Source organism: Mya arenaria, chromosome 6, assembly GCF_026914265.1.
Source record: "Mya arenaria isolate MELC-2E11 chromosome 6, ASM2691426v1".
Taxonomy (NCBI): Eukaryota; Metazoa; Mollusca; class Bivalvia; order Myida; family Myidae; genus Mya; species Mya arenaria.
In genome coordinates, this window is record NC_069127.1 from 4,935,311 (window position 1) to 4,947,166 (window position 11,856).

General features: G+C 33.9%; 1 protein-coding gene across 3 annotated transcripts in view; it reads left to right on the forward strand.

Annotated features, from left to right (window-relative positions):
• LOC128238475 (uncharacterized) overlaps positions 1 to 10,565 on the forward strand; it is a 39,245-nt gene extending 28,680 nt beyond the window's left edge. For all 3 annotated transcript variants that reach the window (XM_052954435.1, XM_052954434.1, XM_052954433.1), the window contains exons 13-16: positions 72 to 96; positions 3,549 to 3,671; positions 4,267 to 4,449; positions 5,757 to 10,565. In XM_052954435.1, coding sequence (XP_052810395.1) covers positions 72 to 96; positions 3,549 to 3,671; positions 4,267 to 4,449; positions 5,757 to 5,953 — 528 coding nt within the window. In that variant the 3' untranslated portion in view covers positions 5,954 to 10,565. The remainder of the gene's footprint in view (positions 1 to 71; positions 97 to 3,548; positions 3,672 to 4,266; positions 4,450 to 5,756) is intronic.
• Positions 10,566 to 11,856: the final 1,291 nt, after the last annotated feature.

Genomic DNA, 11,856 nt, shown 5'->3' on the forward strand with positions numbered 1-11,856 from the left:
CGACCCAAATTTGCTGTCAATAGGACGTAGTCTGGTACATTTGTTTTAGTAATTATTTTATTCATTTTCAGCTTGAGGACCAAACAGGAGCAACTGGTATGAAAACTTTTCCAAGTCAAAACATTCTACACATGACAACTAAAAATAAGTTGCATTCCTGTCCATTTGAGTAGCATCTATTAAAACAGCCACTTTATATGCATGCTGGCTGTTTCTATAGTAAATTTAAGGTTTTACCAAAAGAGTTATGGAAAGTCGCTGCACCCTGACCTTATTGCTAGCACTCTTCTGTCCTCAGAGACCTGCATTTGCACCATTTGCCTTCATAGATTTAGCTTGTCTGAGTGTTAACTCGACAATGCCTCGAATGATGGTTCTCAAACTTGACTTTGAGAGATAAAGTCTGACCAGTAGATGACTCCTGTTGATTTTGAGATAATCGGGTCAAAGGTCAAGGTCAAAACTATTCTAGTTTCAAAGAATATGCTAGTATATGTTACCCTTACAATTTTGGTCATCCTTCAAGAAAGTTTTCTCTAAGTTTTAGTACATGTATTTATTTATTAACATATTTCTAAACTGCTGCAAAAAATTGACTATTGACACATGATATAACTATAAATATTTTGAAATAACTTGAACACAAAAATCTTGTCTGAGTGATTACACGAAAAGCCTGGATCTAAGGTCAACAATCTTAACTTGGAGGCTGGGCCTGACCAGTAGATGACCCCTATTGATTTTGGTGTCATCATATCAAGGTCACAGTGACCTTGAATGCAAAGAGCTTGTCCAAGACAATGCCTGAACCTATGGCATCCAAACTGGATTGGAGTGACCAGTAAGGTGTCTGAGTGATAACTAGGCAATGCCTAGACTAGTAGACCTACAATCCTCAAACTTGACATGGACACCAGTAGATGACCCCTGTTAATTTTTGGGTCATCACAGGATCAAAGGTCAAAATCATTTCTAGTTTCAAGTAGGGGCACCATTATGTTGTTGGTTTTAAAAAAATTGCTTGTTAATGTTTGTGTTGCAGGGTGAAGCAACAGTGTGTGAGTGTTCATATAGTAATTTATGGTAGTGTTGCAGGTCAAGCAACCTGTGTGAGTGTTTATATAGTAACTTATGGTAGTTTGCAGGGTTGAGCAGTGGGGTGTAAGTCTTCATAAAGTAATATATGGTAGTTTTGAAGGGTCCAGCAACTGTGTTCATAAAGTAAGTATACCACGCAACAACGTCATTGGGGCTATATAGGCATAACCTTGTCCCGTGCGTCTGTATGTCAGTCAACAATCGGGACAAGTCTACTTTTCTCCATTACTCCATGTGGTTCATACAGAAATGGACTGTATTGAAAAGTGCTGTGTGAAATAAACATTATTTTGGGTATGGTATTTTTAGTCATTGCCCTTCGATTGTTTTTACTTCTCTTCACTAGTCATTTTTGTCCAGAGCATTACTGGAAAAGTCTTTGAGGTATTGACTTCAAACTTCATATAAAGAAACTTATTGAGAAGAAGTTCAGTGCACAGGAACCATAACTTGGGCTGCAGTATTTCTTTAGTTAATTCCCTTTGTTAATTGTCATTGTTATTCTTTTATTCTTTTTTGTGCGGTAATGATACTGTTAATTTGGGGAGGGAGGGGGGGGGGGCGGGGGGACTTAATGTTTAATTAAAGTTCAACTTAAAATTACAGAGGTATTATTTTGTTATAAGATATTGCCCTATACACGTATGAGGTGATGTCACCTTTAAGCCATGACATAGTCAAGTTTGGTATGAGCACGAAATAGTTTGACGAGCTCTATCATCGGATAATTTAAACCGAAGGAAAAACAATCCTGTGTAAAAAATGTTGTTGTTTTTTTCACTTCAATCAAAGAGTATGGTGTCAAATCGAATAAGGTGTTAGTGAGCCAAGGATGAGGGAGGAGTCATGGGGGTAGGGGAGTGGAATAAAGACAAAGGGAGGTAGGAAGTGGAAGAGGGCATCAACACAAGGGTTTGTGTAAACTTAATATATGATGGAGCTAAATAGTGACACTTTTTCTTTATTCATCCAAAGAGAACCTGTTTTAAGCATTCATATTTGTATGGCACACAATTTTGGATAGGTACAAAAGCCTCTATGAAAATAAGAACCAATAATTATGTCCTTGTTTTTATCTGAGATTTACGTCTTAACGATTGACTTCCTGTACATTGTTCCATCACATACATGTAATACGTGGAATAGACCCCATGAGTTAGAATTGAATATTGTATTTGTTTACAGTTCAACCAATAGGCGTCAAACACTTCATCATTGTTCACTCTTTAATGTTCCAGAGAGTAGCCCAACAAATTGAATGGTCCTCAATAAACAAATATATCTCTTTTAGGAGAAGTGAAATGCACAAGTACCATAACTGTAGCTGCAGTATTTGTTTTAGTTATTGCCCTTTGTTAAATTTCATACTTGTTTTTTGTCCGGAGCAAAGCTTGAAGTCTTTGAGGTATTGACTTCAAACTTCATTACAGATAGATCACATTGAAGAGAAGTGCAATGCACTAAAACAATAACTCTGGGTGCAGTATTATATCAAGTTTCTGCCCTTCATGTATTTTTATGCCCCCAAAGGTGGGCATATTAAAATCGCACCGTCCGTCTGTCCATCCGTCCGTCTGTGTGTCCGGCTCAATAACTCGTGTCCGGGCTGTAACTTTCCCTTGTATGCACAGATTTTATAATAACTTGCCACATGTGTTCCACATACCAAGACGACGTGTCACGTGCAAGACCCGTGTCCCTACCTCAAAGGTCAAGGTCACACTTAGTGTTTATTCACAATGGAGTGCTGCATATAGGACATAGAGTATAGGTTGTCCTGTCCGGGCTGTAACTTTCCCTTGTATGGACAGATTTTAAAATAACTTGCCACATGTGTTCCACATACCAAGACGACATGACGCGTGCACGACCCGTGTCCCTACCTCTAAGGTCAAGGTCACACTTGGGTGTTTATTCACAATGGAATGCTGCATATAAGGACATAGAGTATAGGTTGTTGTGTCTGGGCTGTAACTTTCCCTTGTATGGACAGATTTTAAAATGACTTGCCACATGTGTTAGACATACCAAGACGACATGTCACGTGCAAGACCCATGTCCCTACCTCTAAGTTCAAGGTCACACTTAGTGTTTATTCACAATGGAATGCTGCTTATAAGGACATAACAGTGTCGGTTGTCAAGTATGGGTGGTATTTTTTATGCTTAGAGGCAATTTCAAATAAATTGCCATATGTATTTGACAAAGAAGGCAAGATCAACTTTTCATGTACTGATCTTGTTCATAGGGCAATGTCACAATCGGGGGCATTCGTCACATACTGTGACAGCTCTTGTTTTACTTATTTTTTGTCGGAAGCATTACTCAAAAAGTCTTTGTTGTATTTACTTCAAACTTCATATTCAGATATATCTCATTCGGAAGATGTGCATAGTCAAGCAACAATGTTTGAGTGTTCATATAGTATGGTAATCTATGTTTGTATTTAGGGACAAGCGGTGTGGTTGACCTAGAGAAGTACCTTGTTGGGGAAGCAGCTCAGTTTGTGCTCACAAAAGGGTTCACTCCCATTCAGATCAAGGAATCTCTAGAGGCTATACTTTCAAAGGATTGTAAGTGTTTGGAATCATAAGGGTGGTATGGATGTAAAGTTTAGTAAATGAGTTTAAAATATATTTAATTCAAATTCATTTAACTTCAATAAGCTGTAAATTAATAGGGAATGCTTATGCAATTAAAATGTAAATGTGTTTGCTTAACAGTACTGGAAAATGCAGTGTTTATGTAGTTTTAATGGTATTGTCAAGCTACAAAAAAATATTTGAATGAAGGATATGGCACTAGAGACTTATACAGTCATATACAGCTTACTTGATTCTTTTCAGGGAAAAAATCTTGGATGCAAGTCAAGTAACCTCATGTATTTTATTGGTATCAAACAACTTGCCTGAAAAGGCGGAGGATGGTCGAGTGGTAAAGGTGTCAACCTCTCACATAAAAGATTGTGGGTTTGACTACTAATTAATTATATGTGCAAACTAGACATAACCTGTGGACAACTTAACCAAGTTGTATACAATTGGCTGCTGTTCTGGTTTCTATCACAGAAACATACATGATAGTGATTCATATCAGCTGTCACTGTCTTACAATTGAGCTTGACTAAATTAGTATTTATACTGAACATTCTTGCATTTTCATTTTAAGCGAATGCAAAAATTACTGGTCACAGTCTACTGCAAAAGGTGATTGAATTGCATGGGAAGAAAAATGAACCGGCACCTGAAGACAACACGAACAGCGCTAACAGCGCTCCAGAATCCACGGAGTCTTCACCAGAAACAGTAGAAAAACAAGCCAGAGGGGAAAATACTGAAGCCGCTGTGGCAGGTAGGAAATTATGGTCTTTTTTATAAACCATGATATGTAAAGTCTCCAGATATTACGTCTTATATCAGCTTAATTTTTTTTTAAAAGGCGTTAAGGAGTCATTTCCAGGTCCGTTTTATAAAAACACATGTTTTTTAAAAGCACATTGATCGCCACTCCGTATGTAAACTATAATCAATTTTATATTTTTTAAATACTGTGAAGAATTTAAATGTTTTTTTTTTAAGATTTTCACAGCTTTGTCTTGGACAAAAGAAAACATTACCAAATATTGTATTCTTGCAAGATATACCAAAGTTTTTATTGAGCTCAATTCTAAGATATTTTGAGGTAGCAAAGATGTAGCATATGTTTATAGAAAATAACAAATGACCTGATATTGATTGTTTTTCATCTATTTTAAGTTATCACCAGGGGTGGTATTCAGTATTGGTCTTAATTGGATCTTAGATTTGTGCAGGGTATTAGAATAAGAGTTATCAATAACAAAACAATACAGTGAATGAAGTCAATGATGTATGACCATAAGATTGACTTAAGTTGCATATTGAATACCACCCCTGGCCCCAAAATCACTGAAATACTTAAGTGATATCTCAATCTCAGACTCAACTCATTTTACCACATTAAAGCATGGTATGATTCAAAATCATGCATATTTTTATACTTTTTGAAAGCATACTTTTTAATGGAATGTGGCGATAAAGAAAATTGTAAATTTTTCAAAGAAAAAAAATTCAAGAACAAAAAAATTTCAAGAACAAAAATATACTTGAGTTATTGTTAAAATATAGTGAATTTTACTCAAATACTTTTTTGGCTATTGATTTTTTTCAATTGGAATCTTGACCGAAGGTTTCAATCAACATATTCTGTGATAGAATGTGCTCTTATAAGGTGTAAAAACAAATATGATTTTTTATAACTTTTGATGTTATATGGTAAAATAAGTTGAGATTGAGATTTGAATGATGTATTTTTGTGATATTGGGGCCTGGTCTTTTTTGTCCTGTCTGTTGCAAAGTCATGCAGTTCTCTGTATTTTCCATCTATGCTCCTTTGTGATTGGCGATAATTTTAGATAACATTATTTGTTAGTACATATAACTGGATTGTATGTACGTAATGTACATATAGTGTGAACGGTCATAACTAATGTAGTTCGTTATTCTAGATAGCCATACTCAGATATTGCAAGTTTTTAATCATCAATGAAACAATTGTAGGTGGAATATAATGCTTCATTTAATTCACTTTAGTTTATCGTTATGTTCTCTGTGCAAATTAGGAAAATATATTTATTGTAGATCCAAAGGCCATCAAAGAAGAAAACGAGCAACTCAAAGAACAGACAGTTTGCAAGGTGTGCCTAGACAACACAGTAAGTATAGTGTTTCTCCCGTGCGGTCATCTGGTCACATGCGCAGATTGTGCCCCGGCCATGAGGAAGTGTCCAATATGTAGGGCAGTGGTGAAAGGAACAGTCCGTACATACATGAGTTAAAATAGCCATAGAAAACTATTTGGCTGTCATTTTTTTCTAAATTACAGAATATTTGTGTAAACTGCCCGCTTACTTTTCAAGTTGATGTTTTCTTGTATGAATTGCTGTGTAACATATATTTGCTGTGTTGTAAAATTAAAAGAATTTTACTTTAAATGATTGAATTAAAAGACAAACGCTTCATTTTTGTACAAAATTAAAATATTTTGCTGTATTAGAAAGATGTCAATGACATGATTGCGTTTAAAAAAAATGATGTTGATAATGATGGTAATCACTCATTTACATATGATAATTTATTGTTTCAAGTTCAAATTAATTCAATGTCAGACAACACAATGAAAGTGCATATGAAAATCTAAATATTATCTTTTGTTACCTGTTACAGTTATACCTAGATTATTGATTGTAAACAGTTTGCCTTCACCCACTGGACAAGATGTGGCATTCAAATGTACATAATACTACTTACAATTTTGCTGCATTCAATGTATACAAATTTCTATTATTTATACTTTTGAAAGAACTAACCATTTTACAATGATATGTTAACTAGTGGAACTGTGCACATGTGGATTGCCTGTATGGCCGGGAAAAACTAGTTAATGTTATCTCTGTATACATTGCTCTTATCCATCTTAACTTTTGTAATTATATGCATGCATATATTAAAAAATGGTTTTTGTAAATACTTGATCCAATACTGTACCGATTTAAAATTATAATCTGTATTTCCATGTCACCAACTCACTGTTATGTTTTGATATGTTATGTATGTTTGTTCTTCATGTCGGAAAATAGCTCATTGAGCTAATGTTTCGTATTAGCATATACCAGACTTTAAATAAAAATTCTTGTATCTTGTAGAGTAGAAAATTAATGGAGAGTGAAGAAATTATTAAACATTGTTCTGTACTTATATCAAAGCTGAAAAATTCATACTGTTTTCCTGATTTATCTATTACTCCATATAGATTAATCATCGATTATTGTTGATGCACAAGATATTGTTAGTAATGCAACAAACAATATTCTATTGATATACAATTGTGTTGCAAATTACAAACAACATTACTAAGTGGTCTCAGCACACAGAACCATGTTACACATAATTAATCTATGAATATGTTTCCATTTGAAAGTGTGTATTTAAGAGGAGGTACTACTTAGTGTTAGTCAGAAAATGTTTGGTGTTCGTTCTTGAATGGGTGAGGGGGAAAATTGGAATGGTAAACATTCCTTTAAAACTATTTATGAATAACATCTGTTAAGCAAAAACATGAATGTATTAGTGAGCATTTAAATGACTTTTTGAGCTGATTTTGTCTTATTATTTTATTTTAATTTAACTGGTAGTTTCTTCACTTGTTTTAACTCACACTGAAGAATAATTGAATTTACAGATAATAGTAGAGTGAAGCACAAGTTTTATTTTGCACACCTTTTTTCAACTTGAAAAATAAAAAAAAGCTTATCCAGCATTAATTTCCAGACATGGATTCAATATTTCTTACAACAATATTTAAACTACCATTCATGGATTTTTACAGCAGTGTTGGGTTATGTTGGCAGCAAATGCCAGTGTCAAAAGTGCATGTATATTTTTTCCCACTACCAAAGTTAATGAACTTTTACAAAACAAGACTAGTTGATGCCAGAGATTTGTTTGATGTAAAACACTGGGATTGGATGAAATGACGCTTGTAAGGTCTACTGTGTGTTTAGTACTATGCATATGTTGAAATATTATTATAATTTATCTGCATGTCAATTATTGTACTATTGTTTACAGCTCTGACATGAAAATTATTACATGAACAAAAAACAAAGAAACACTCTCAAATATTGTAAAAAAGAGAAATGCATAAAAATTTGCAAACAAATATTATAAGGTATTTTTGAAAGAAATATTAATGCTTTACTAATCCAGGCCGTCAACCAATTCCTATATTCCTATATTTTTGAGAAGTTTCCTATGTTTTTCAAAATCTCATATATTTCCTATGTTTTCCTATATTTTTTTATTTATTTTCTTTATTTTTTTTCTTAAAAAGTTACAGTTATATGTTTGAAAACATTCATAGGATTGATACAGCCTTAAGATATTGTTTATTTACAGTTTAAAACTGTCATTTGCCCTCCAAACCATCACCATCATTCAGAATTGCTGTTGTACACCCTTGGTTATCCATTTTGATGACCACAGTTTTGTTGCTGCAGCACATTCTGCCTTGATGGAGATGTTTAAGAATTGTGGCTTAAGTGGAGCATAATTTTTATGAGTATAGCCAATAAACAAGTAAGTAAATGTTCACTTACATACCTCTTAATGTTGATTTTTCAACCTTAAAATTCCTATAATTTTTTTCCAGAAAATACCCAAACCTCCTATATTTTTGGAAAAAAATTCCTATATTTTCACTATAAGTTGGTTGATAGCCTGTAATATGTTAAAAAAGATGTTGAATTGGTAATAAAGTATTAGTATTGATATAACACTAACTTCATTCAACACACGTTATTGAACTTGTATAGGACTTGTGTTCCTAGTAGGGATGCAAACGAATGGCAAAATTGATATTCGAATATTCGGTAATTCTTTCGATCGAATATTCGAATATTCGAATACCAAAATGAACCTTTAAGAATTGTAGTAAACTAGTATTCACTAACGTAATAGCCGGGGCCCTGTTACCCTTCTGTGTCGTATACGGTACACGCGACGGACCCTTATTGTTCCACAAATTAGCCTCTGAATTTCCCTATTTTCAAGATATATATCCCAAGAAAAAGCGATATATCTTTATAAAAAAAAAAACGAATTATACCAATTCCTCCATTTTTGTAAACAATGCAAAATAAGATCAGGTAATTGCGTATTTTCCCGGATTTGCATCCTCGTTCTGGGATTGATGTTTACGAACTATATAATTATAGAGAACGACACCATGGCAAAACGTCGATTTTGACTGATGTATTGTACAACAATACAGGACATATATCCTTAAACGTTAAACCATACAGTTAATTTGTACGCAAGAGCGATATATCGAAAACCTGGAAAACAGTTTAAAGCACATAACTAGCACATGTCCTTCATATCATCAAGGTGATTTTAGCAATATCGCCAAGCTTGATTAGCAGTGAAGACAAAACATTGGTATAAAGGCCGATCTCTTAAACCCTAATTGGCATGGCCATTTAAATGTACCCAAAATAATTAGAATGTGTTTGATGTCACTTGTTTAACAACCAGTAAATGTAAAATTACGGGGACTGTTTATAGTTCCCGGCGATATATCCGATATGACGAGTGTATAGTGTCATCAAGTTCACACCTCTGGCATTAGGGGTCCATCGTTGTAAAAACAAGACAGACGAAGATGACAGTTGTAGGCAAAAAGTTAATTAATTTATTAATTCAACAAAAACATCGAATATTCGAATACCTATTTTGACATTCGAATACCAAACGTTCGATCGAATATTCGAATATTCGAATATTCGTTTGCATCCCTAGTTCCTAGTGAATGTCTTCAATAACTAGGGTAGTGGGTGCAGTAATAATTACTAATTGTACAATTTAACCACTGGCATCAGAATTTCAGTTATTTTGTAAAAAAACAACAACAATTAAAATGTTATGATTCCAAACAAAAATAGCAATGCCAGAAATGTGAAAAAGTATAGATATTTTTCATAAATATGCACTTTGTTCTGTCTTTTATATATAATTATTTTAACATATAGACAGTACGAAGTGCATATTTATGATAATTTATTTTCATTATATTTCAATAACTTTTCACATTTCTGCCATTGTTATTTTTGGTCTGAAATTATAAGATTTTTATTGATTAAAAAAAAAATTCAGTTTGAAAATCCGGTGCCAGTGATTTTGACTGGCATTCTCAACACCCCAAAAGACTGAAATAGCCATTCAAGCGATTGCACTAAAACATGTTTAGTATCTTTGTCTTAACGCTGATTTTGGTGAATGTTATTATCATTTAAAATTTCATTATATGTATTCTTTCAAAATGTCAGTGATGAACACTGTTCCAAGATGTATATCCAGAGTTTCATGCTCGCTTATCATAGCTAGTTTATACCTTCCACTATACCCCAGCTAAGGCAAAAAAACGTTGTAACCACGTTTAAATGTTTGTGTTTAAGATAGATTCAAAGACAACATTCTATAATGTTGTGACAACGTTGCAGCAACATTGCCACAACCTTGAAGATATTCCGTGTTATTGTTTTTTCCATAAATTCAAAACAAGTCTTAACTGGTTATTGTTAGCTGGGACGTTACCATACAATCATAAACAAAAATACTCTCACCTTTCTGATTATGGCTTGGAACGGCTGTGAATCTAATCCTTATTGTATAAGCTTTTTAAAAATTAGTACGACTGTCCTTTTTTCATTCACAATGTGTTAACCTAGTTGTTTTCTTTCATTTTTTCAAACATAATGTATGAGTTTCTATCAAAACGATAATGTTTGCCTTTGTTATTAATACATTGCACATACATTGATCATAGTGTTACGATAGTTTAGTTTCTCATTGTGACGTCTGTTCTGAATAAAAAATATGCATTCAAACTTGTGTTAGAGGCTTCAAATTACTACTGTCAGAAAGTGGAGATCCATCCCAACAGTTGTGTTGGCGTAGTGGAGGCGTAGAGTGATTATCTCCATGCTCTATTTGTCACAAAACTAAATATACAAATGTTTCCTGGTAAACACTCCAAGTGGATTGAAACTTCAACACAAATAAAATGTATTCAACAATATACGCAGAATCGCGAACATCCTAATGTTTTCGAGGCTTTACGTGAGATATGATAAGTTCAAGCAAACAAAGACACCAAAGGTACTATATTGCTGATGAAAATGGCTGAGAAATAGCCCTTAGCTAAGTGTGTCAATAATAATCTGACAGATTATTGCAGGCGATACACAATGAAATATTGCGAGTGAAGCTTTGTGTTTTGTAAAGATTTGTAGAATTTAATCAAGTTGTTGCTTAGAAAAGGCTGGACAAAAACTAGTATTATGAGTAAAATAGTGTTGCATATATGTACGAAATTCAAATGCTATTTCCTTGTAAAAAATAATCTGAACAAAACACATACATCGTCTTGCGTATCAAGTTATATTAATTTTGTTTTACCGATCGAAAGCAATCTGAACATAATTTGAATATTTAGAACCGTCAACAGGTTACCTTTACAATACTATGCAAATAAAACACTTTTCGCAAACAACTAGATTCTGCTATGAAGTCCGAATAAAAGCAAACCTGCTCAAAAGTAACTATCGATGGATATTGTGATCAGAATTTCGTACGAAGTTGTTGCAGTTTTGTTAGTATTATGGGCAAACAGACAGCTGTGCATCTTGTCTGACTGTAGACTATCGAACATGGAGATGAAAAGCAAACAGGCATGGATGGGCATAACTGCTTTAAACTGTGCAGCATCCCCGCCGAGCAGTGTTCAACATAGTCTGGATTCACCTTGCACTATCGTTATCGAAACGCTAATATAATTGATAACTAGAGATTTACTTGGGTCCAGAATGCTATCAGCTTAATCTATAATTTAGTAATTTTGTCTTTTCTCTCTGAAGTAAATGCATTACATGTATTTAGTTTCCTGCTTAGTAGTATATCGTCCGGGTGCAAAAACAAAACAAGCTTGGCCACGTTTTAAGTTTTTTTATTTTTGACTTTAAGACAAACCATTAGCCATGTCCCCAAGTTTTTGTACCTGCTGATTAATTATAGGACTAAGATGAGCAAAAATCCAATGGTAGAAACGTTCGTTACGCGCCACTGCTGAATCGGTTCCATGCGTACTTTAGGAAGACGGCTGCAAATCATGACGGTTTGAAGG